The following is a 26,098-nucleotide window of genomic DNA, read 5'->3' as shown; positions in this document are numbered from 1 at the left end:
AGAGCAGTTGGTGTCGGAGGAGGTCAGAACTTGCAGCACACGGAGCTCACTGTGCTTTTAGAGAAACAATCTCTTGCACAAACGCACTTCAGAGTGCTTTTAGGAGTACTTTCTGTGCTTTCAAAACTAATTATTTCAATACTGGTTCTTCTCAACTACTTTGTTTTATTCTTTTGATGGCCATTAATTGTCAGTACTAATTTGGGAGGGGGAAAGCAAGGCAGTGTACTGCCTTGATAGAAATATAAAATGAGGCTCTTTAATAGACAAAACTTTCCTGCCTGCCAAAATCTGATCAGTTAAAATGTGGGAGCTATTGCTGTGGGCTTTCAACACAAATGCAAGCTATTCCAGTATTTATAAGATGGTGGCCCATTCCAGAACAGGGAAGGACTGTAGGAGGAAGAAACTGCCCCCCTCAAAGGAAAGCTGTCCCCTTGCATCTCTTACTTAAAAATGAGTGACCTCCCACTTAAGTAAGTCACCAGGCCTGCAGATATTTACATGTGAAGCAATTTACTCCCATGTGCTATGAAATTGACTTCCTGGTGTTTGTATAAACATTACCTTTTAATATATCTTGTTTACACATTTTTACCTGCAGTTTCACCCAGCTTGTCTGTTACCAACATACAGGCTCCTCAGGGCTGAATTTTGCAGTGCTGCCAGGCTCAGCCATGGGGTCCATTCTGGGCTGGAGGATAAAGCCCCACTTGAGTCATATGTGGATTGACATTGCCCCCATTGGCCATATGGAGGCTGGCTGAACCCCTGTATATGGTTCTGTGGGTAATGAATTCTAAAGAACTTACTTGTTTTACTCTCATACAATTATTTAAATAAAAAAGAATAGTTATACCTGTTTTTCCTGCATGGTTTGATACAAAGTTAGACAACTGACTTAAAGGAAACCTTTGACTAAGCACCTGAAAGCAGAGTCTCTTGGAAGTGTAAACTATGTTTGCACTGCTCTGAGTAGAAAATACAGTTTTGTGCTTTGGCAGATACACCAAGACTATTCATATTCAGTATAGATCACTGAAGTAACTGTTACTAAAAGTAATCATTGTGGGCTTGAAAAATGTCACAAAAAACACATGCAGAGTTTTAGTGGCAAACTGACACATTATTAATTCATTAGTAGGAGGTAATAATACAGTGACAAGTGTTAGAAATAATTTTATTTCTGTTCCTATAATATTTAATACAGCTTTAGTAAAAAAAGAGATTTGTCTTAGTTCTTTACAAATTGCTTAATTTTATAATGCAAGTTTCTATTCAGAAGCAGCTTTACAGAATTAGAGACTTGATTAGAGATTGATGAAGAAATTGAAACAGTTCTAAGTGCAAGAAACTGTATAGAGAGTTTTGAGTAAATGTGTCCTCAGATTCTCAGCTAGCTATGAAATTTATATAGTTTGTCTGTCTAGTTACAAAAAAAGGCACTGTGTATAATTTAATAGCTGTGTTCAATTAGTTTTGTCTGAAGGATTATAAACTGACAAGGAACCAGTAAAGAAAATGACTAAGATAAAATGCAAAGCAAAGTTACACAATTTAATTCAAGGTTTCTTCTATAATTATTAAGAAATGCTCCCTCCTGAGGGGAGCTGCAAGTGATAGAGTGTGGTGCTGAAGCTTGAGTAACCTCCACTTATTGCCACCAGCACTGGAAGAAAAGGATGGGTTTACAGTGTAGCTGTCCCCAGCTGGGTTGGCTAATCTTGGACCTTGAGTTGAGAAAGCCAAATGGATTCCTTCTCCTATGAAAGTCAGATTTTCGGGTATATTCACAGTAGATGCTCTGAAATTCCCAACAGCAAAACAAGAAGTAAGTTTTAGTTTGGTTTGGTTTTTTTCAAGGATTTCTGAGTCGGAAGGGCCTATGAGCCTTCCGCAGTTTGGGAAGCTCTCAAGCCATCAACAAAGAAAGTTTCTGTCCTATTCAGTGCAGCAAGATGTGGTTACTTGGCTTGTGCCATGAAACATTACTGAAGAAGTAATCATAATAATATTGGACATGCCACTTATATTTCTTGTAATCCTAATACAGCTTTTTATTCTGTGTTAGAATTGATATTGTTGCTGTTTTGCCATCATTCCTACTATTCCTATTCTTTGTATAAGAGTGCCTAGTAGACCTCTGGAAGAGGGAGTCATGATATACTTCTTAGTTTAGGTCAGAAGGTACAAAAGAAATTAATTTGCCTTCTGCAAAGGAATGAAGGGGAATGAGAGATTAAAAATCATGATGGCCACGAAATGCCCTCCTGCTTTTTTTTTTGTCCTTTTTAAGGGTGTTTTGAAAGGATGGTTTTGGCTTTTTTTGCTGGTCTGTTCTAAGGTATGTCACATTCATTTATGAGGATGTTTTGCTCAATTTTAACTGACGTGCCTCTGTCTTTTATTCCCCACAGCTTCCAGCAAAGTTGAGCACCTTTGGTCATCTTTAATCCCTCAGTGAATGATTTACATTTTAGCCAAACAAATCAAGTTTTGGTGTCTTCAGGAGCCCTCATAACCAGCCATTTTAAAACAGTCTAGAGCCAAAAAACTTTCACGTTTGTTAAACCTGTCTTACTTTTAAGCTCATCTTACTTACGATAAATTATTTGGGTAGGTGAGTAAGTGGTGATGGTATTCGATGGGGTGCAACTCTTGTTTGTGCTAGTGCATTTATCCCTGATAACCCTAATTGTAAAGGAATTTGAACACTTGCATACTGTATCAAGAATCAAGTAGTTAATAGAGAGCTAGTGCCAGGGAAGAATTGGGAATTGCTGAGGAGGGAAGGCTCAAAAGCCACAGTTTTGCTTGTGGAAGAATCTCCTTGAAGCCATTGACACTGTGGGTAGGGCTGAAAGGACAGACCCTCGCTTGTCTCCCAGGCTGGATGCGAGCAGTGTAGCAAAGAGAAAGTGCAGATTTCTGCCAGAGCTGTGTTTTGGTGCCCAAGCTTGCACAATGCCCTTGTCAGAGAACACTACGTTTCTGCTCAGTGTGATTCTCCAGGTCAGTTTCTGTTGGGGTAAAATGTTGTTGCCAATTGACAGCTTTCAGATAAATGCTGATTATCACCACATACCAAGAGTTGAAATGCTCTGCTCTCTGTATGCCAGTCACTCCCGCCTGCCCCTGCGGGGGCCCGGCTGATGACTGAGGAATATGCGCTCAGCATTGGAAATGAAGTCAGCCCTGTGGTGAAACCCCTCACTTACTCAGCACTTAAGTTCTCTTTGGAACTATTTGCTTTTTTCTTCATCCTTCCATTTCTTTTTGTGGATGCCAGGCTCGAATTGCACCTGCTCTGCTTAGGTGTTCCCCATTTGATGGGAGAGGGCTGGAATAAGGTCCCTCACATGGCTTTTGTGTGGCTGCACAGGTGTAGCAGGGCAGTGTCCTCTGCATTTGTCAGCTACATTAGGGGTGCTTAGTAAGGAGCAGAGCTTTCCACAGAGAAATTCCTGGCCATGTAGATTGCAGTTTAGCAAGGTTTTTCTCTTGAATCATTTATGCCTTTCTGAATTAATTTCTCATGAGTATCTTCTTTCAGGTTCATGTTGACCTTCAGATTTAACAAGCCAAGCCTGACAAGGTAGCTGAGCTTGCTCTTTTGTACAGGTTCTGTCCTCTGCAATTCAAAACAGAACTTTTAGCCTCTAGTCTAACACAGTTTGTTTTTCTTTGCTGACAGGCACTCTGGAAGTTGGTGCTAGCTGTCTTCATGTGGTTAACATGTTCTGAGCCAACCAGTAGCAAAACTACTAGTAAATCCTGCAGGATTAGGGAAAACCCCAGATTGTATCAAAGATAGATAATACAGCTAAGGGTTTGTTTGGGTTTTTTTTCCATATATACATTTGTCTGCAGCACTGCAGTTTAACTTTATTTCCCTTACATTTGATGATTTAAAATACTGTTTCACATCATAGTCTTTTTTTGAAAGGCTACTGTAATGAAGCAGTCTTTTATGTGTACTAGAGGTGTTCATGAGAACACCAAAGCAGCAGTTCCATTCTGGGTCCCATAAATAGAAATATCCTTAGGGAAAAGCCAGGTAAAGAACCTCTTTACTGTTTGCAACTTCCCACCATCCTGCATGTAGAAGCTGCAGCATTTCTGAGAACCCTGTGCTTTAAGGGGTTGTCAGAATTTTTTTACTGGGCCATCAGAGGTTGACTAATGACTTAACAAGTAAATCTTCAATAGAATTATTCAATTAATAGCATTACAGCTTGGCTTTTTTTTTTTTTTTAATAGAAGCCTTTACAGCTCTACTGTTCAAGCTGAAATACTTATGGATGGCAATGACTCAGAGGAAAAACATTCTAGTCTCTGTTTTGGTAGTATTTTACATATCAGTTAAGATACACAAAATATGTTAAGAGATGCTTACTAATTTGTATAGGGAGGTGAGGCAGCAGAGCTGGGAAAAGCAGCCAGAACTGAAAGAGCAGAAACTGAGGCCGGGGAATGGCTTTAGCTACTGTGTATTGGTTTTATCACTGAGTTAACTCTACTGAGTTGTATTTGAATTGTTTTCAGTTATTCTTGCTTTTAAATTGAGTTAGAATAACAAATCATGAGATGCATTAATGCATAAATATAGAATTTTAATAGGAGTGTTTTCCCAGAATCACAGAATCAACTGAGTTGGAAGGTACCCACTAGGATGAAGCCCAGCTTCCTGGCCCTGCACAAGACACCCCCAAGAATCACACCATGTACATTGTCCAAACACTTCTTGAGCTCTGTCAGGCTTGGTGCTGTGACCACTTCCCTGAAGAGCCTGTTCCAGTGCCCAGCCACCCTCTGGGCTTTTTTGAATATCCAACCTAAACTTCCCTGACACAACTGCAGGCCATTCCTTCACATCCTGTCACTGGTCATCATAGAGATCAGTATTTGCCCCTCCTCTTCCCCTCATGAGGAAGTTGTAGACTGCAATGAGGTCTCCCCTCAGTCTCCTTTTCTTGAGGCTGAATCAACCGAGTGTCCTCAGCCAGTCCTCATACGGCTTCCCCTCAAGGCCCTTCATCATCCTCATCGCTCTCCTTTGGGCACGTTCTAACAGCTTTATACCCTTATTATACTGTGGCACTCGAAACTGCCCCCAGCCGTCGAGGTGAGGCTGCACCAGCACAGCAGAGCAGGACAATCCCCTCCCTTGCCTGGCTGGCCATGCTGTGCCTGATGCCCCCCAGGACAGGGCTGGCCCTCCTGGCTGCCAGGGCACTGCTGGCTCATGTTCAACTTGTCATGGACCAGGACCCTCAAGTCCCTTTCCATGGCACTGCTGTCCAGCATCTCATTCCCCAGTCTGTCTGTACATCCAGGTTTGCCCCATTCCAGGTGCAGAATCTGGCACTTTCCCTTGTTAAACTTCTAGATTTGGTGATTGCCCAGTCTGCTAGTTTATTGAAGTTGCTCTGCTGGGCCTCCCCACCTTTGAGAGAGACACAGCTCCTCCCAATTTTCTATCATCTGCAAACTTGCTTAGTATCCATTTTTTAAAGTAAAATCTTTCTGAAATCATGGTCTTCTTGCTGAGAAGCAACAGGGAGGTTCAGGCACCTTTGCAGTAGACCTGTTTCAGGGGACTAGCGCATAACAACAGTTTTCTGCTGCCTCTTTTCCCTTGTGCTTTCAAGTTCCCAAAAGGCCAGGCCAGTATTCCTGGATCAGCTGGCCAGGTGCACAGAAGCTGCAGTTCTTAGCCTGGATGAAATCCCCTGTAGGTTGCATTTATGTCAGTAAGTGCCATACAGCAACATGTTGTTCAAGGGGGGCTGCTGGTGCTGAGGATAGGTTCTATGCCTCACTCTGGGAAGTGACTTTCACTTTGAATTGGCCCTAATTTGGTGCTCTGAACCAAATGCCTGTTTGCAGTGAAATGTATCACAAAATGAAGGTTTAGTTCTGTGTAAATGGGTGACAGTTCTGGTGTTTTGAGACATCCCCATAATGTCATCTGTAACACAAGAAGTGGAATGGGAGAATCCACTCTCAAACACATTCCTGGTTCAAAATAAAATAGTTAAGTAGTCACACCAGATTATATGTGAGAGTCCAATTAGAGAGGCTGGACAAACAGCATACACGTGGCTTTGGCTGTGTGGACACACTGTGGCACAGTGGATGGCCCTGATGGAGGGAGTGGGGGCCCATCAGGGAATTTTTGTTTTATTGAGATATTGACCTTTTGGCTAGTGCTTAGTGAAAATATCAGGACTGAAGAGGTTATCTGGGATTTCTGTGCCCTAGACTTCTGTCTGTTACTAACTGAAGAACTGTGAAGAGAGTATAAAAATGCTTGTTGCCTTCCATTCTCAGGGCACTGTGTATGTAAGCACATATGTTGATGGTCACATTTTAAAACCAAACCAAACATTATTCTGGAGTATCTGGAAGCTTCTTTCCGACTCAAAAAGTTGCTAGCTTTGAACATGTGAATGTTTCTCTTTATACCTTTGCAGCACCATCACTGTAATCAAAAGCATGGTTTTTTTTCCAGGGAAAACCTTTGATATGCAGCTACCAAACTGGATTTTCAGGTACAGATATTCTGTGAAATTGCAGGTTTGGGGAAAACAGGCTGCTTATGCATAGTTGCACAGGCACACTCCCTCCTACTGAAAATGGCAAAGCTGAGCTAAACTAAACAGCTCCTTTCTTTTTCAATGAACCATTTTGGGGAATTTATGTGTTTATTTCAAGGAGCTATATAGCCAAATATCTTACTTTTACCAGCTCTTAACAGTTGCCTCACTATATTTACTGAACTACTGGTCTGCTGCTGTAGTACCAATGAGGTGAGCTCACTGAAGCCGTTGTCATGGAAATTTGGATGGTTGGCACTAAATGTTTCATGCTGGTTTTGTTTCTGTGGAGCTTTTTATAGCTTCTAATCTCCTCAAATGCAAGTCATGGAAAAGAAAATTTGTAGAAGTGCTTTGGAGTTTTAGACAATTGTGTACAAGGGGCCTGTCTTTAATACTGTTGTTACTTACCCAGAACCTGAACCAGTAATATGTTTTGGAATTTCAGATTTGGGTATGTCCCATTGGAATATAACCTACAGTTTATCATTCTGTGAAAGCAACATTTCTGCTTGACATACAGTCATTGAGGGCTGACCATTTTAGACTAAAGCATATTTTTTTTGTATGCAAACAGTTCATGCAGCTGATGTGGTTTTGTTTATGAAATGTGGAATCATAAAAAAATTGTTTATTGTAGGTTGTTATAATTCCATCAGCATTTTTTTCTTCTGTTTTTTTTTTCCTGTGTCAGCAGAGAAGGATGAAAACTGGTGAACTAACTGCTCTTTTAAGTGAAAGTCAGAATAGTTTTCATGGGATGTTTAGTCATTACTTTCCCATCCTGCTCTCCTGGGAGTTGACCTGAGGCAGCTGAAATCTGTTACTATATGACAAAGCAGCAAATGTGCTCATCCACAAGCAAATCAGAATTTTGTACCAATCAGGCAGAATGCTGGAAAAAGCTGATCAGCTTCTTCGCTCCAGTTCCCCTGGGGCCTTTGTAAGTTTAATTTTCAAGTAAGATTCTTCCAATTAAAAACATCATCTGTCCCTGTGCCGCCCACCAGCAGCCCCAGGAGGAAGGGCTGTGTGGCTGGCTGCTTGCTTTGGAAGTTTGTCAACTCTGTTGTCAGAGTAAGAGATGGTGTTTTACTCTGCTGCAGATAAAACTTACACATCGTGTCAACCAAAAGCATTCATAGGTTGACTTCCCCCCACTACCTTCCTTTGTGAAAACATCAAAATAAATTTTGAGGGGAGGGAGATTTTGACACACATTTGGGTCAGCTGTCAAAAACGTTATGTCAGAAATAACCTTAGTTGTAGTGAGGATACACATGGAGTTTTCTTCCTTTCTTGATTTGAGTTGGATATTGATTAGAAGGGCAGGAGAATTTCAGGCTTTTTTTAATTTGTAAAGAAATTATATTCACTTTTGTCTGTTTTGCTAACCCCTATTTTGCCAGCTGTACCAATTTTTATAACTGCCAGAAGCCCAGGAACAAAGGAGACCAGGAGAGAGCCTGTATGCTATTGTACAAATGAAATTTAATCTGATTAATAATTCATAGAAAAAGTTACTACCTAATTTCCTTTTTTAAGTCCTGATATTGCCTTTCAGTTATAAAAGACAAATTCTCCACCCTGCCTCAAAAAAAATCAAAACAGAAAAGAACTCTTGTAACTGAAAGCTTTGACATGCCATTGCTGTCTTGTTCCATTTATAGCTATTTAAGAATAGGCTTCCTTCTGTTTCCCACCCCATAGCCTCCAGCAAAGTCCCCAACCTGTCTCAACCCTGTGAAGGGAGCTGCTTGCAGTTCCATCTTGCACCTCTCCCAGAAAAAAGGATTTCATCTCTGTTGATAATGAATGAGCACAGATATTTCTAGGTATTGCTTTACAACAGGTATTGCCTTATTGTGCAGTACTCACTTTGGAAAATGTGAGCCAGGAACTCTGTAGGTATTACCAGCAACTAGACCAGACTAGAAATGCTGTTTTCATTTGTGAAATTGTGTGAAAAGAAATCTTTGAAACAAAATATGGAGAAAATACTTCTGAAGATGTTAATGCCTTATTTGAAATATCTTTTCATTTATTTCACAGTTGTTCCATATAATTTTGTGGTACTGAATGGAGGAGCTGATAAAACTGTGCGGGATGAAAATAAATGTTTTTTATTGTAAGGACAGAAAGGACTGGGCAAATATGAATTAGTGAACACCATGTAATAAGCACACCAGGTGTATGGCAGAGTACACCTGTATTCTTCCCAAAAGCACACCTTGTAGGAACAACCCCTTCCAAACCAATCAGGTGGTGTTGCATTTGGAGGTATTCTGAACACACACTGGGACTTTGCCAACTGCAGTTTGCTTTTGGGTCATGCATTTTCATGGGGAAGAGTCTGAAAGTAAGAAGCAATCCAGGACATAGAAGTTTATTTATGGAGAGTAGCCAGGTTTTTTTTGTATTACAGGCTTCAAATAAGGTATGTCTTAAAAGCATATGTAAGAAACCCTTTAAGTGTATCAGCAACAGCATGCATCTCTCCTGAGGAAAAAGCACCATCACAAAACAGAGCAGTCCAACTTCAATAGAGTACTGAGTACACTTAAGTTCTACTTCTGAGCTTGTTTACAATACTCCCATCAACAGGTTCTGCAAATACTAGTTTGGTTTGGTTTTTTTCTTTTTCCAAATGGAAAGAAAACCTTTTTGTGCCTCTTTAAATTATATGGAGTGCTCTCAAACTCACATGATTTTGCAAAAAGTGTACGCTTTTCTGTCTGGCTGAGGAATCATGAGGAATGTTCTCAAGCTGAGATTTGCCTGTAATATTAAAAGGAATGTGATACTGTGAAAGTGGCATACAGTACTCATGACATCAATCTGCAGTACTTTAACAATATTCTGGAGCTAGCACTTGATGTGTGTGGAAAGTCGAGTCTCCTTTAGTGCTCTTCGTGATAATGTGTAAACTGTAAAGAGTATGCGTTGGCTACATGGAGCTCCATTCTTCAGCCTACTGTGCTTACTGTGTCAGTCATCTCAGACAATGCTATTGGCACTCATCCAGGTCAAAAAGAACTAGATTTAAGCAGAGAACTCTCTTCTGCCCCACACAGAATATCCTCTGAATTTTAGTGCAGTTTCATCAGCTTTTTAAAGCATCCCTGCAAAATTTGAGTCTTAGCCTTATCACCCTCACTTATCCCTTTCTCTGTATAATGTCCATTCAAACCTTACTAAGGAAACCATGCCCACAAATAAATATGTGTATGACTCTTCTTCCTTTCATGGGCCCATGGTGATACTCAGCTGTTGAACTCTCCCTTATTAAGGCTGAAACAACACCTTTGTCTTGCTTTTTGAGGGTTTCACAACCCTTCCTAAGCAACACACCTGCACTGTGGTCAGTCCTGCTGGCTGTTACCCTGGCTACCCCTCTCAGCCCTCCCGTTGTGCTCCAACTTGTTCTCCTTTTCAAAGGACATTCCTGAGTTCCCTGGTTAAGTGAGACACCCAGTGCATCTTATGTACTATAGAGAGAAATGTGTTAGACCAATGTGTGTGGCTGGGGAAGCTGCTAAGAGTGCCACAGTTTATAGCTGGTTTATGAACAGTGAGGATACAGCTGCAAAATTTTGGTTTATATGTGTTGAGAAGTGAAGTCATGGAGTAAGAGTGACTTGTCTCTCTGTGCAGCTGCCAATCTGAAGTACTTAGGGAGCTGTTGGTAAGAATGTCACTTTAGTTCTACCCCTGGTGCACTTGCTATGCACAGAAGAATTGATAGGAGCTTGCAAGGACAGTTATCAGCCAGGGACTGGAAGAGCTGTGAACTCTGTTGTTCCCTGAATTAAATCTGGGTTTGAAAGTGGTTTTGTGGGAGGAATAAAAATCAAATAAAATCTGTTTATTAAGGGTCAATGGGTAAAAATGTTTTGAAACGAGAATTGAAGTTAATGACTGGAAAAAGACAGGGAGGTGTAGGAGACTGTAGACCATTCTGTAAGCAAGATAACAGAAGAAGAATAAGCCTCTGAAGACATTTGAGATAAGGCCTGACTATAAAAAGCCTTTCACTGAAATAGAAATGAACTGAAAAATTTATAACTCTTTTCTACCTTGAATTTCTGCTACTATCAGAGACTAAGAAAATTCTGTCTTGGTATTCCTTTGTGGACTTAGCTGGATGTAACCCCCAGCATCTCATCAAAGTTTGAAGTTGTATCTAACTTGGAAGTTTGCCTTGCTTTATGTGGGAGACTGCACCATCAGAGGTCACTTCCAAATTAACTCATTCTGTGATTTTGGAAGGAGAATTAATTAAAATGCTTTTGGTTTAAAAATGCCAAACTTTATATCCTATGAGTGGAGAAAAGTGTTTGAGAAGTCAGGTTACTACTACTGTGGGTTAAGGAGTGGTAAGGACAGGAAATGCTGATCTGCATTGATTTCTGGACAGCTATTTTGCCACCAGTGTGCTGAAAACAGACCAGCTGCTTTTTATTACATATCAAGCTACTGAAATAAAAACTTCTATGCAGTTTTTTTAAAAATGCAAGTAAATAATGTGCTATATTACCTTTTATCTGTGTTGTTTACAAAACAACATGTTTAAAAAGAATATGTTAAAAAAATTATTTTAATTTCTTCATTCTACTGCTTTTACAAATATTCCATGATTGTAAATAACTTACAGGTGACAAAAATATTGCTATCTGTCCTGATACAAATAGACAGCTTCTCCCATGATATAGCTTCTCCCATAAATAGCTGTGTACCCTATCTTTTCTGTAGCAATACTCTCTACTAAAATCAAGAAGGAAAGATACTAACAGCAAAGAGTATTAGATTTCTTGACATATTTTATTGAGCCTGCTCTATTGATCAGGAAAGGAAAGCAAGTAAAAGTACTTAAAAATAATTCTGATGTCCTCTCTAGCTTGAGTAAGCTAGCAAAATTCAAGCAAAACATCTACCTGTTTCAAGAGTTTTGTGAAAGATTTTCAAGGCTTTGTTCTAGCTGCGGTGGTATGAGACCTTCTGATGTTCAAGCTAAGAATCTGACCCTAATGTTTTTCACTCTCCAGCAATTTCTGGAGTCTGTTGCATAAGACCAGTTCCTGTCAGCACAGGTCTGGCTTAGGTTAAACAAAACCCCCTATTGTCCTTGAAATCGTTAAGCTGGTGCTTGAGCCTTATGCAGAGACTGGTAGGTATAAACAGGTGGATTTGTACTGCAGATATAAACATTGCATAGCATCTAGAATAATAAATTATCCCACTTTTTTCTCCTAGTCCTCCTAGCTGATGTGTTAGCAGTTCTTTGTCTGTGGCACATTTGCTTTTTTAGCTACTATGTATAAAAGAAACTAATCTTTTTTTTTAGTCTGGTCTTACTTACCAAAAGTCAGCTGTTGCATTTAGTTGTTACTGGGCTCTTTTCATTAAAATAGTTTCTAACTCTTTCTTACATCTACTGACAGGATAAAGACCTTGACCTCTTACATGCTTGTATGTAAACTTTCAGGATGACTGCTAGTTTCAAGGGGTAAAAATGCAACTGCAATTTATGTGAGGGGGAAGAGCTATTCTTTGTTCTTCAGAGCAGCAAACCTTAAAAATTACTGCCTTTTGTATTTATTTGGTGCATGGCATAGAAGCTGTAGCTATTTGCCTTGTAACTGAGTAACATGCACTAGGAAGTCCTAGGTGTTGGTTTGTATTTTGCTTGGATAGCCACAAGCCAAGTCATAAGAATACTCAGCATTTCAGTTCCCTGCTTTGTCTCTGCAAAGTAAACATTTTCATTATAGCAGAAATAATGTGGTCTGCTTTAAAAAAACCCACAAGTCCAGTGTTATTTTTAATGGTTATAGATACATGATCTTTTTCTGACTCGAAACACAAAACCTTTTCCCTAGTACATTTAATTTGTGTCTTCTGTTCAGCAGGCGTATTTGGCCTGAAGTGATAAGAAGGTAATGCTGTGTTTGGTAAAGGTTCATTGTTGCTTACACTGATGTTCTGTACATAGTTTTGTGGGTTTGGGGAAATAATTTTAGGTCAGCAGCAGTGGTTTTTCTGACTACAGAAATAATCTTTATCCACTAATTATATATTTGTATTAATAAACAACTCAGAAAACACTTAAGAATAGAAGTATGCTAGAAGAGAGGATTTCCATGGCAGGAAGAAATCCTAACTGTGTGCAACAGTCTTTTCCCACTGTCTTAGCAAGTTCAGGTTAGAAGGCACAATTACCAATAGGTATGTATAAAAGCAGTTGGTATCTAAATCCCCAGGGTGACATAGGGTGGCCCCTCAGGAGGTCATCTAGTTCAGCCCCCTGCTCAAAGCAGGGTCACCTAGAGCAGGCTGCTCAGCCCATGTCCAGTCAGAGTTTGCATATCCACAAGGATGGAGACTCTGCAATTGCTCTGGGCAACCTATGCCAGCTTGTAATTAAGTTACCTTTGTAATTAAACAAAAAAGATAAATGTCTTGTGTATATAATGTATCTTATGTAAACATATTGTGTATCTCTAATTCTTGTGTTCAGAAGGAGCCCACAGCCTTTAAAAGACTCCAGGCAACATTAACTTAATTCAGGAGCAATTTCATCCTTGCTGCTTTTTGATATAAATTGAAGAGCCATAAAACCTGATTCTGTTTACATCCTAATTAATTTTTGGTGGTTTGCAAGAGATGTGGTTACTGATCACCCAGTGGCATGCTGCTTAATCTGGAAATGTTCCAGCTGTGCTTAATAAACATTTGCCAAGATAAAGCCTACATCTTTATTCTAATAACCTGAAATAATTATATTTATTTTTAACTACTGTTTACTTCATGTTTATTTACTAAGCATCCAGGCCTGTTCACTTGGAGAGCCAGTGTCAGAGGATACAGAGGGCAAGCGGATTGTTCATTTTCCATATTGCATAAAAAGTCTGGAGTGGTACAGGTAGATAAAAAGAGCACAAATCTTGATCAGGCAAAGAGCAGTTCCAGGGCAATAAGTATTTTGGATTTGTTTTTTTATTCATCATGGATCTTGTCTTTACTAATAAAAATAGATAAATGTTTAACATACGTAAGTATCACAGGAAAGTGAGGTGATGATCTGCTGCTTCTGCTGCTTCTACATCAATTGCCTAATCATAAGTAATAAAATTTTATTAGCAGGCTGAAAATTTTTTTAGGTCTGTAAGTGAGAACAGAAGAGTCTGTGTTTTTTAGTAAGTGTAGCACAGAAGCCAGCTGTTACTTATCAATGACATGATTCAAGCCCTAGCATGTGTGAAAATAAATAAATAAATACTCCCCTTGATTTTTCATCAAGAGGCCTGCTTGGTCTCCTCAGACACAAAGTTTATTAACTACTGCAAAGTCCTTCTGTGTGATGTAGTGTCTTTCCCTAAGCACTGTCTGTATATAAAATATAGCCATTGTTGAATAGCTATTTTGTCAGTGTTCAAGGTGTTTGTTAACAAAAAACACTGAAGAATTTAAATTCAATAAGTGCATAGATGTGCTGGATCCCTAATGCCTTGTCAGAGCTTTAAGCTCAGCTGTAACCCTTGCAGCACCTGCACTGCTGGAAACTGTCCTTACAGTCATTGACATGTGTATAGCTGGGGGAGCTTAACTGTGGTTGAGATAGTGGTCCTCTTTTGGGAGCTGATGTTCCTGGCTTTACCAAAGTAAGCAGAATTCAGAATATGCCTCAGTCCTTTGCTGCTGCCTCTGCAGCCTCAGCAAAAGTGGAGGTGGTATTGCTGGTCTCTGCATGTATCCTGGGCAGCTCAGTAGCAAAATTGCCTATGGCTGGTGAGTCCTGGCACTCCCACAAGAGTAAAACATGTTTATTAAAAATTGCTAAAAAAGTTGCAGCTTCAAATGTGAGTTGAATGAAGTTTTACGTTTTACTGTAATTCTGATATGTTATGCCACTCAGAATTGTTTCTTTGAAGGAGTGTTGAGTATATAAAACTGAGGTAGACCTTAAACTCACTGTAGAGCAAATGCATATTGTTTAAGGTACTAAAGATTTGTTATACCCTCAATGTTGTTCTTGCATATGATGAAGTTCAGCACAAAGCTGCCTGAGCCCAAGGCTTTCTGACTGGTTTGTGACATATCAGAGAATGGACTTAAAAATTCCTGACCCTGCTTTTCTTGCCCATTCTTCCCTATTGTCTTTGCTGAAAGATTAGCTAATGATTCATGCCTTGCACTGAAGGGTGAAGTAATGCTTCCTGAGTTCCTATTTTGTAATGTGTTACTGTTTTAATCCACTAGCTATATGTCTGTGAATATCTCTCTCTCTATTTATCTTATCTATCTACCTACCTACCTACCTGCCTATCTATCCATATCTTTATCTTTGTTTCTTTGTCTATAAAAGGAATCATATTGAGGTCTTTATGAGCACCCAGAATATTCATTCAATTTTCACAGTTCAGATTTTTTCCCCTCAAAGTCCTTTGCTGTTTCCTCAGTTGGTTTATGCACATTACTGCATTATGATTAAGCAATAGGTAACTGTAAAAATGTCTGGAAAAAAAAACAGAGGCCCGGTCTCCAAAATATTCTCTAGGTCTAGGGATGCCTTTTCTCATAAGGGAGGTGGTTCTTCTGGGCTGCTATTTTAGTCTGCCATTCCCGGGCTTCCTTCTGTACTATCTGGAACCAAAAATTTGTAAGTAAAGCGAGTTCCAGTTGATGCTTGACAGGGGAAATCTGTTTTGTCAGGAAATTAGCACACTTTGCATGGATTTTTCTCAAAGTAAATTTGGTAAATAAAACTGACAGAATTAGCAGTTGTAATCATAGATGGTGGCTTCACATTTTTCGTTACCGCAGGAGCAGCACAGACTGCAGAAGAACCTTAATCTCCTGGGTCAGTCAAAGCAGTGTGATGTAACCAAGCACTGGCCTGGCAGCAGCTTAGCAGAGAGCATATGCCTATCACTACCATATCAGCAGCTGAGACCGTTTACTGTCCCTCATGTGTCACATGGCAGTTTGGGTTCTAATTACAACATCTGTGATCTGTGGCAGACTGCTGTCTCATGCAGTTGCCCTGCAAGTCATACTGTATGTGAGGTAATATTATTTAAGAGTGTCATCTAGGACAGTAGAATAAAAATGAACATGTAAAATATGAATATAGTTATTAAAAATTACAGCTATTTACATTTTAAAAAACCCCAGCAAACTGCCATAACAATTTAATATGCTATTATGAAGGGGAAAGCAAATTTGCAAGAGACTCATTAACCTACATGACATGAGTGTTTGAGTAAGAGAAGGGAGTAAAAAATAACAGATTAAATAACTTTACCAATTAATCAGTCCATGGCTTCTTGTATGCTTTTTAAAGTACTTTTATCTTTCATTTTGGGTTGGAATGTGTCACATTATGAAGGTTGCTTCAGTGGCAAAAGTTTTACTGAAGATGAGAAGAGCATTGCAAGGGATAAAGTTCTTTTGACAAAGTGTTGATGATGATGAACTCCTGGCAAGGAGACAAATTAGAAATTCCTCTTCTCAGTGTTTAACCACTATAATGTGTCTCTTGAATAAATGCAAGATCACTTCAACTGGTCTTTTATTTTTGAAATTAAATCAAAGTGTCCTTCCAAGAAAATTACAACAGGCAGCCTCTTGATTTTGCAATTTGTTTGTCATAAAGTGCCAGATGCTAATGTGTATTTTTTCCCCCTCTTGTAGGTGCCTGAGATTATAAGCTCTATTCGACAAGCTGGAAAAATTGCCCGTCAAGAAGAGTTTCAGAATAATCTCTCAGATGTTGAAGACCCTTTTGCCAAAAAGTTTGAGGTGCTCTTCTGTGGACGGGTAACAGTAGCACATAAAAATGCACCTCCAGCACTCATAGATGAATGCATTGAGAAATTCAATCGTGCAAGTTGTACAAAAAATTCAGATTTCAACTCATCATCCCAACAGCATGAAACTGCCAATAACTTTGGAGGTTTCTCTTTCAGCAGCAAATTGCGGTCTGTGTTCCAGCCCTTGGTCAATGAAGAGGAGGAAAAAAGGCCAATTAGGAAATCTTATTCTCAACCTGGACTTCGTTCCTTTGCTTTTAAGAAGGATTTCCAAGAGGGAAGCCTTAGGAGTAACAGCTTTGTCAGGTCTTTTGAAGAAGATGCAATTTCACTGAACCTAAAAAGTCAACTCATCTATGGACACAGTGTTGTGCAGCCAACTGACATTGCAGAAAACCGGACTATGTTGTTTACGGTAAAGCAAGATTTGCTGCTTCGGGTGGCGTTTTCACGTCTTGGAGTTTGGAGTGGCAGACACCAAAGCAGATGTTCTGACAGATGGCAGTTACTTCTTTGATAACTTAATTGCAATTACCAAAGCCTAACTTAAACTTGCCTGTTTCTCTGGAGAGCATTACTTGTTAGTGAGAATTGGCTTACATATTTTAAATAAGCTTATATTAAATAGTTTAAAACAGTACTACCTGAAACCTTGGGCTTCTAAAGAAAGCTTTTAGAAGGTTACTGCAAGTTAGTAGGTAGTTGTGCAATTGCAGAATGCAATTACACTAGCTAGTAACAGCAGAAATAAATTTCCAGGGGAATGAATTATCTGTAAGTAGAGCAGAAGGACCAAACCATGACTGAGAGCTAGTAGACTTTGTCCCATGATAAGCAGTGTAATTGATGAAGGTGCTCCTGCTGCCAGCATGTTTGTGTAATGGTGGAGTAGCAGAATAGCTTCCTATGCTACGCCACATGTGCTTCCACTCCTGCCCTGCTTTGGTGTGGTTAGCAATGCCCTTGCCTTGATAGGTGAGCAGCAAAACTATTTTCTAAGAACTGAGAAGCAAGTAAGGAATGTGGTATTTGCTCCTCTTACAATCCTCATGATAGATAAGCTGTATGTTACTTAGCTTGTGTCTTCTGAGCATAATACAAACCTGGAGCTGATTCTGCAAAGACTGACTCTCCTAAGGTCATCTTGGATCCATCAGCTGCTGTTGCAGCTGGGCATTCTTAAGGCCAGTAATGGAGTTTGTGCAATTACAGGGTTTTTAAAGCAGGGAAAGAGAATCCTTAAGGAGGATTGCCACTGTGTTATAGCTGTAAAAACTAGCATGCAGAAAATGTCATAGTCAGCTATACCTGAATTAAAGCGTCTGTTTGGTTGTGGCAGGCTGACATCAAACAATGAATGCAAGAAGGTAGAGAGATGTTTCTTCCCTAGTAAAAAGAAAGCCGTCCATGTTCACCTTCTTCCCCTGAGCATGTATTTCACATAGAAAATACGGTACCCTTTGTAATAATAATGCCGAATTTTAAATAAATCGTTACTCCATTATTGATTCATGGCACATATTTTAGAAATAGAGAGATTATAGTTGGGCTGGGTAGATCCAGATCCTCTTACTCCAGTGAGTGAATTTTTAATTTATATTAAATAGATGCAGCAGTTTTCAAAGACACCTGCAGCTTCAGTCTGAATATAATGTCAGTCACCTGCTGGCAGCCACATTTCCGAATTGTGAGGCTTTGCTGATCTGGCTTTATGTCTTGGGTTGTTTTGTGTCCTTTCTGTCTGGGAAAATATTGTTTAGTATGCACAGCTGTATTCTTTTCCTATTCAGCCAGTCTAAATTCAGCTGAATATAAGGAAGTGAAGTAACTCTAGTTTGTGCCTTCAGTATCCACAGGCAGTAGATGATGGCAGAGCTGGTTTTGTTGCTTGTCTTTCCCCGGTGTTCAGCAGGCTCCAAGTCAGGGAATGCAGGCAGCATGGCTGGGTCTCATCAGTTTGTGTGTGGCTACGTATGGAGTGCTTACAAATAGCTTAGTATCCAGAGGAAAAAAAATGGTTGGTATATTCTCACTTAGTTACTTAGATTTTGCCCAGGACTGAAACAAAGGTTGGTTGATGCATGACGTGTGAAAAATATTCAGATTAATTATTTGGCACCTCTCCTCACTTGATTCAAACAGTCCTGATTTTCATATCTTCTTCCTGAAGAACTGCTTTCCTAGCCAGTTTCTTAGGATTTGAGGAGGGGGTATTTTTAGGTTTTTCTCCTGGCTGTGCATATTGAGGGGGAGGGGGAGGAGATTAATTGTTTTGGGTTTTTTCCTCTTGTTCAGTTGACTTCAAATGATCACTACTGCCCAAGGGCCAAATGTGAAAGAATTATGTGAAACTGAACAATGAGAAGGAGGCTCTTGCTGCGGGGAGGGGAAGACAGCAGCAATCAGGAGCTGCTAAGTAGGTGTTGGGAGGAATAGCCCCATGAACAGAGGCAAGATCAGCCCCAGGGACAATACAAGGAAACCAGCAGGCATCTGGGGAGAACCATTGTGACTGGTTGAAGTGAAAGGAGAGGTAGAAGGTGAATGCACAGGGCCATTTTTAGACACACAGAGGTGGCACATCTGACACAATCTATTCACACATGAGATTTGTCCCTTCCCATTTCTTAAGGAAGTACAGTTACATTGGTGCTGCTGATGGTTTTGTGAGCTTCTTTTGGGATTTGGTACTTTGATTTGACTGAGGCATGTTTCTCCAAGTCATACTCATGAGTGGATCCAAATTCCACCTGCCTTCCTAAAATCTGAGACTTGTTTTTAGCATTCTCTGACATGCTATAAAATATGAGGAATTTAGTTTTTTCTGTTACTATCTTACAAAGATGTTGCCAGAAGCTGAAAAAATGAAAACAGTAGTTTCACCATAAAAATGCCCTTTGCCCATTAATACTTTGCATCATCTTTTGATTGTACTAATGGCCTACAGATTAAATTACATTAGAAAATATACTCCAGTAATGTCATTTGTATAGTTTTTGAGTTAAGTGCCATAAATAAATAAATAAAACTCACAAAAATGATTAGGTAGACTACAGGAAGAAGTACACGCTTGGCTTTAAATTTTAAAGCAGTCTCATTAGGTAGCTTCTGTGACTGTGGTACATTCCAAGACTGCAGAAAATAGGAAAAGGGAGTGTGAGTGTGTTTCTCTCAGTGCAAAGTAGGTTACTTTTGATACAATATTGCTCTCATCTGTTTAAACATTGTTTTCTTGGCTCATTAAACCTCAGTGCCATAATGTGCAAAGCTCTCAATGCCAAATCAGTGTTGTTTCAGTATTCTTTCTGGTAGTAATATGCTAATTGCTATAAATATACAGGTAGAAAAAGATTGGGGTCTGTATTCAGGAAACATTTTATTGTGGGACAAAAGGAAGTGTAATGTTACTTTTTAGCATCTTGCAATTTATTTTGCTCTTTTTAGATTGGCCAGTCTGAAGTTTACCTTATCAGTCCTGACACAAAAAAAGTCGCAATTGAGAAAAGCTTTAAAGAAATATCCTTTTGTTCTCAGGTAAGATTGTAGTGTATTCTTTTTATCTTTTTTTTGTTGTTGTTTAAATATTCTCTACTTGTGAATGCTCATGTAATCCTCTTTCCTTGCACTCCGCATGGATTCTCTCAACAGCAGTTTCATTGATTGCTATTGAAAAGCTGCTAATTAATCAGTAATTTTATAAGACCATTATTCTTCTTTCATGCTTTGCATTGTGATTTCTGAGATGAAGACTCACTCCTGTGTGCAGTGGATGAATAATATTAGCTAGAAGGAGCACACTGGTCAGGAACACACTCTTGTTTGAGATTGCAGTGAGCGTGATTCACAGTTGTGCAAGTCTTGGGATCTCTGAGCCATATTTTTCAAGAAGTGAGAATGAAAGGAGAAAAATTATATGGAAGAGTTATCTGAAAAAGACTTTAAAAATATGTTCTTTTCAAGAATGTAAGTTACATGTGTTTAAATGAGGACAGTCCTCTGCAATGCAGAGGTAGTACATGTGATGCGCTGTGGGCAGGTATGTGTCAGAGACTCCTCATTCACTCCTAATTCCTGTTCCTTGTGCCACAGAGTTTGCTTCTCTGTCCTTCTGCCTGAGTTTTTTTCTGTTTGTTTTGTAGGTTTTGTTTTCCATAAACTACTTTTTTTTTAATTTGATGATAATAACTTTCATCACTAAATATACAGGCACATATTCTAAAAATTTCAGAGTAAAATACATTTTTAATAGAATTTATTAATCTCTGGGTCTGCTGTATGGGTCTTTTATAATTCATCCATTAAAAAAAAAATGAAAAATAAAACAATGTCTGACTTAATTGAAATTAAAGTTCCATGAAGTATTAGGTTCTGTAACAGGACAGAATTTTAATGGCCAGATGTCTTTAATGTAGCTCTAACAGAAATAAGTGTATGTAATGCTATTTTGTTATTTTCTTCCTGAAAGAAATACAGGTACAAAACATTGAAAGTAGGTATTCATTGTTTCATTGCTGTTGTTTCTTTCCTAGGGAATTAGACATGTGGATCACTTTGGGTTCATCTGCAGAGAGTCTTCAGAAAATGGAGGCTTCCACTTTGTTTGCTATGTGTTTCAGTGTACAGATGAAGCACTGGTAAGTGAAAGAAAAGAATAGCCAAATAGAATATTTGTCTTCTATTGCTCTATGCTCTGTATTCTGCTGAATGTCATCAAATCCTATTCCACTCAGAAATACAAAAATGTAACTAATATAGCAGTCTGCAAGAGACCTTTTCATTTGTTTCGAGGGCAGAAGTTAAAATCCTCTTTAAAATCCACTAAATCTTCATTTCACAAACTAAGTTAGACCTTATGCTTCTTTTTTGGGGAGAGTTTTCTCTTAGGGCACCTGTTCTGAAAGTCAGGATTACACTCCTGTGCTCTAAGTAAGACCAGTGCATCACAACTGCAGTAAGCTTTTTGATCATAGACAAGAAAGGGGTTTGAGATAGAGGGTAGGATCTTTCATTAGACCACAGTAATAAAATTGGGTGGTCTGGAAGAGACATGAGTTCATGATGAGTTTTATTGTACTTGTGTGTTTGTGCACCGAACCAACATATGAACAGCTTAGGTTTTTAGTCATAAGCACATTCCCAAGCAAAGGGCAATATTATTCTAAAAGACTGTTGTGTTTGTGTTAAGGAAAACAGTGGAAGAGTGAAATTCTGTTCTTCTACATGCTGTTCTTTTCAGGTTGATGAAATCATGATGACATTGAAACAGGCTTTCACTGTGGCTGCTGTGCAACAGACTTCCAAGGCACAGCCCCAGCTCTGTGAAGGGTGTCCTATGCAAAGTTTGCATAAACTCTGTGAAAAGATAGAAGGTGAGGTTTAAAGAATTTTCTGGTTGAATATTTTTTGTGGCAGTTTCACTGGGAGACAGTATGTAAAATCCTAAGGAAATTAATGCTTAAAATGACCTTGGGACTTGGGGTGTAAAGTTGAGAGCCAGGTACTTTTATTTAGAGGACTGTAGTGTCAGGTTTTCTGTAAAGTAAGAAGAATTTTCTAACAAGAGGTAAGCTCCTTTATTGTGTTTTAGTTGAACTTTTAAAAACTGTTTCCAAGTGTAAACATTAGCAAATTGCAGCTTGTTTTGCAGCTTGTTTGGCAGAAGCCTGTAGATAAGGAACCTCTGAAGGGTAGATGCTGCAAGAGCTGTGACCTGCTGTCCTATTGAGTACACTTAGATACTGGCATTATGCTATCACTAAGCAGGAACTGAACAGTATGCTTTTCATATCTGTGTTTGTCTGCTCCTTCATGGAAATGCAGAAATTAGAATTGTCGTTGTTGCCCAGGAACAGATGTTAAAGTCATAAAAAATCTCTTTATGTTTCAGCAAATTTCACTGTTAAATTTTTTTCATTTAAGTGATGTTTGAGGTGAATAAAGGGCAACAGCAGCTTGTCAGATCACGTGGCAGTGGCTTGTTGGACCAAAACCTGCCTAATTTGATGAATTTGATGAAACTGGACAACTTCCAAAACTACTTCCACTCTATTTTGGTTTTCAGCTAGCTGTGATTTTTGGGAAGTTTTTTAAAGGCCAATGTCCCTTAATGCCTTCAATTGTGCCATCCTGTTAATTGTATCATCTGCTTCTGAAGGAGATATTCCATGATCAGAAACTGAAGTGCACAATACTGTTGATGGTTTGCTGTTTTTCCACAGAAAATAGAGGAAACAAATTTAATCCAGGAAGAGAACAGAAAAAATAATCTGAATGAAAGGGTAGTCTGCTTTAGACTGTCAATAAATGTTTTCATCAAAAGGAAAAGTAAGACCTTCACTAACAAGCAATAAATTTCCTTGTTTTCAGAAGGGCCCACAACATAGAAATTGGAGAAAATGAAAGGGAATTCTGTTTATACCATAAACGATATCCAAGCAGCACTGCACGAAACACCAACAAAACAGTCTGCTAAAATGCAGTAGATTGTGGGTTTATTTTATCTTGTGTGATAATAGAGTCTTTAGCTGAGAGTATAATCCTGGTCTGTGCTCAGTAAATCTCCTCATTGCAGAGTTCATGTCCCTCATTTTAAAGACATGAGTTTAGTAGTAGCTTTAAATTAACCTAGAGTTCTTTCTAATGCCCTCTTATGAAATCATGGAATGGGTCAGCTCAAATAATTGACAAGCTTTGGCTTAAATTGTCAGCATATTTATGTGATTGATTAATTCTGAAAAAATTTGACCCTCTAATTCATTCATGTTCATTTTTGTTCCTCTTGGTAGGGTTGCCCCCTTCTAAGACTAAACTGGAACTACAAAAGCATCTAACCACACTAAATAACCAGGAACAGGCCTCTGTTTTTGAAGAGGTTCAGGTAAGCTTTGTTTCCTACAAGATTTTAAAGCAGCTGGTGTTTTTTGCTAACATCTGTGTAAAACACAGAAGTCATTTTCAGTTTTTGTGAATCATTCATTTTTTTACATAATGGACTGTTAGCCAGCTTGTGCTTTAATTTCAGTTGGTTTTTTAGAGCTGTTAAAAACTTAGTTTTTGATGTAAATTACTGTTTTACTAATTTTATTCCCTAATACTCCTTGCTTTCCATGGAGATGTTGCCTTCTCATTGAGTAAGCCTGAACACATTTTTTATGGGTGAAGGCAATAACTTGTACTGTGAGGACATTCAAACTGTTACTTGGACCAAAACAAATTTCTGTAATATTCCCAGATGAGAAAATTTCTTGCCTAAAGTTTATCCTAGATCTTAATTCTTGTCAAACTAACTAAAGAAGTTAAACTTTCTATCTTCTTAATTAAATCTATTTTAGGATAGAGCAAAGCATAGCTGGATTTAAAATAGATGATGTGGATTGTAGGAAATGTCACTGGGATTGAAACGCTGTTGAAGATTAAGAAATGTCAGACTTTTTAAAAAGTAATGTTTCCTTCCTCTCCTGAGTCATTTCAGTCTCTTTGTGTGTTTCCACGTGGCAGTTTATCACTCAGTACCAAATTTGGAAGTTACTCTGTGGAACCAATTCCATGAGCTGAGTAATTTCTTAGTATAGGGTAGCTAGCAGCACTGTTGCCTTTTAGTGTTTTGCACACAGTCTAAAGCTTCTTTCTAGTAGTCACAGGAAACTGTTAATTGCTTCTGGTGAGGGTCTGCAAACCATTAACTTGGTAAAACTGAGGGTAAAGTACAAATCTCCTGCCCATCTTTCTCAGCTAACTTTTTCAGTTGGACAGCCTGGAATGTTGCATTCTTGCAGACCCATGTATTGTTACCATGATTCACATTTTTAGGTAACTGTCTTCCTGTGGTACTTTTATTACTCTAATGTGCTACCTTGGCATTGATTCATACTGTATCCTCTGCATTATATCAACAGGCTTAAGGCAGCATATGTTTTTCAAAAGTTAAGTTTCTGGGATTAAATTCTTTAATAGATTTTTTTAAAATTTTCTCTTACAATAATTGAGATAGAAATAAAATGCAGCACAGATAAATAGGTTCACCTTGTGCACTGATTTATAAAAAACCTATGTCATTTCCCAAAAACTAAATGTCCAGTGTGAAGGATTTCTAGAAGTGTTGTGAATCCTATCTCTAGGACAGTGCTCCATGTGTGCTACAAACTCAGAACTATAGTGGTTCAGTTTTCTTTATATCAAAAGAAAATTAACAAAAATATTTTTAAAGCCTTTATTTGCTTGTGGCAGTTCAATATCTGTACAGCTGACTTCTGTCTTAGGTGTAAATTCTGTTGTGTAGGAAGTGAGGTCAAGTGTTTTTGTGGCTGTATTGGTGCTTTGCCTGGAACACTGGTGTCCTCTGGTGGACTGGAGCAGTAGCATTAACAGACTAAATTTGTTCCTACATTCATGATTTATTACAGTGACAAGAGTGTAAACATTTGCAAACTGTTACACAATGCATAATTACTGTGCTTGTGGTGTTCTCAATTACAGAAATTAAGACCACGAAATGAACAAAAAGAGAATGAGCTGGTTATCTCTCTTTTGAGAAACATGTATGAAGAAAAACAGAAGGACCATGTTCATGTTGGAGAAGCAAAACAGGTAAGTAATCAGTCAATTTTAGTTCATGTAAGGAGAAGCTGTGGGGGCACTAGTCGTTGGTTTCTCTGGGTCTGGATTGAAGGCACTTGAGGCAGTATTTAGTTCATGTTCAGACTCAGGTGTTTATTATTTCTTATCAGTAAAACAGTCCCACAAATGTGAGTTTGGCAGCTTTCCATTAGAAGGCACAAAATGGCTAACAATCTCTTGTTACAAGGTCTTTTAAGACTAAACTATCCAATTAAGAACTGAATTATTTTCCCTTTTTACCCAATAACTGATCCCAAAGAGCCTGCAATGTGGACTTTTCTGCCCAATTACAAAATGCCACCCAAACCCATGGAGAAGAAGGAAGAAGCAGCATGAAGAAGAAACCCAGGATGACACCCTGTGCCCTCCATCTTGCTTCCATCCACAACATACTAAAAATCCCAAAACCTAAATTTCTCACCAAGTGACACACTTACACTACTCTCTATATTCTATTTCACACTTTTGTGGATTCTAGTCTATCTTGAAGTCTAGGAAACTTTCTCCATGAACGAGGGTCAAAGTCAGTGCTCCCCTGGGGGTCAGGGCACCCCAGAGCAGACAGAGAAATATTCCCAGTACCCTGGTTTTCCACAAGAAGCCAGGAAAAAAAATTCCGTTCAATTTTTATATCTTTCCAAAGGCAAATTTGCATCACTTGCAATTTGAAACTTCAGTGTGTAAGCAGTGGTGAATACTGGGTTTGCTTATGCTTCATAAACTATTGTCATGTACCAAAACAGATATCTCAAATTTTGAGGTCCCTAGTACAGTCTGATTTCAGGCCTAGGAGATAGGTGTGCAAACAAGGCAGACTACTAAATTGTTTATTTATTCTCTCTGCAAAGAAAATTCAATATACGTGAGAGAATGTATAATGAATTTGTGATTGCTGTCACCTGATCTGTGGCATTTACCATCTTGCTGTCAGTGTTGAGTCAGTGTAATGACAACACATTGGATTTGGTCATAAAGCCTATTACATTTACTCAGGACTGAAAGTCATTTCTTGTGTGCAAACAAGCATTTGAAGGGGCCTTGAGATGATGAGGATTGCTGCAGAAACAGCAG

At 38.8% G+C, this 26,098-nt stretch overlaps 1 protein-coding gene across 8 annotated transcripts in view; it reads left to right on the top strand.

Moving 5' to 3' along the window:
- TBC1D1 (TBC1 domain family member 1) overlaps positions 1-26,098 on the top strand; it is a 101,100-nt gene that overhangs the window by 32,185 nt on the left and 42,817 nt on the right. For all 8 annotated transcript variants that reach the window (XM_071432555.1, XM_071432553.1, XM_071432557.1 and 5 more), the window contains 6 exons: positions 16,293-16,826; positions 19,856-19,945; positions 20,941-21,045; positions 21,648-21,780; positions 23,197-23,288; positions 24,887-24,997. In XM_071432555.1, the coding sequence (XP_071288656.1) occupies positions 16,293-16,826; positions 19,856-19,945; positions 20,941-21,045; positions 21,648-21,780; positions 23,197-23,288; positions 24,887-24,997 (1,065 nt within the window). The remainder of the gene's footprint in view (positions 1-16,292; positions 16,827-19,855; positions 19,946-20,940; positions 21,046-21,647; positions 21,781-23,196; positions 23,289-24,886; positions 24,998-26,098) is intronic.

This window comes from Agelaius tricolor, unplaced genomic scaffold (genome assembly GCF_023055355.1).
Source record: "Agelaius tricolor isolate 1412-34295 unplaced genomic scaffold, bAgeTri1.0.p SCAF_8, whole genome shotgun sequence".
Lineage (NCBI taxonomy): Eukaryota > Metazoa > Chordata > Aves > Passeriformes > Icteridae > Agelaius > Agelaius tricolor.
This window is presented reverse-complemented; position numbering and strand designations above follow the sequence as displayed.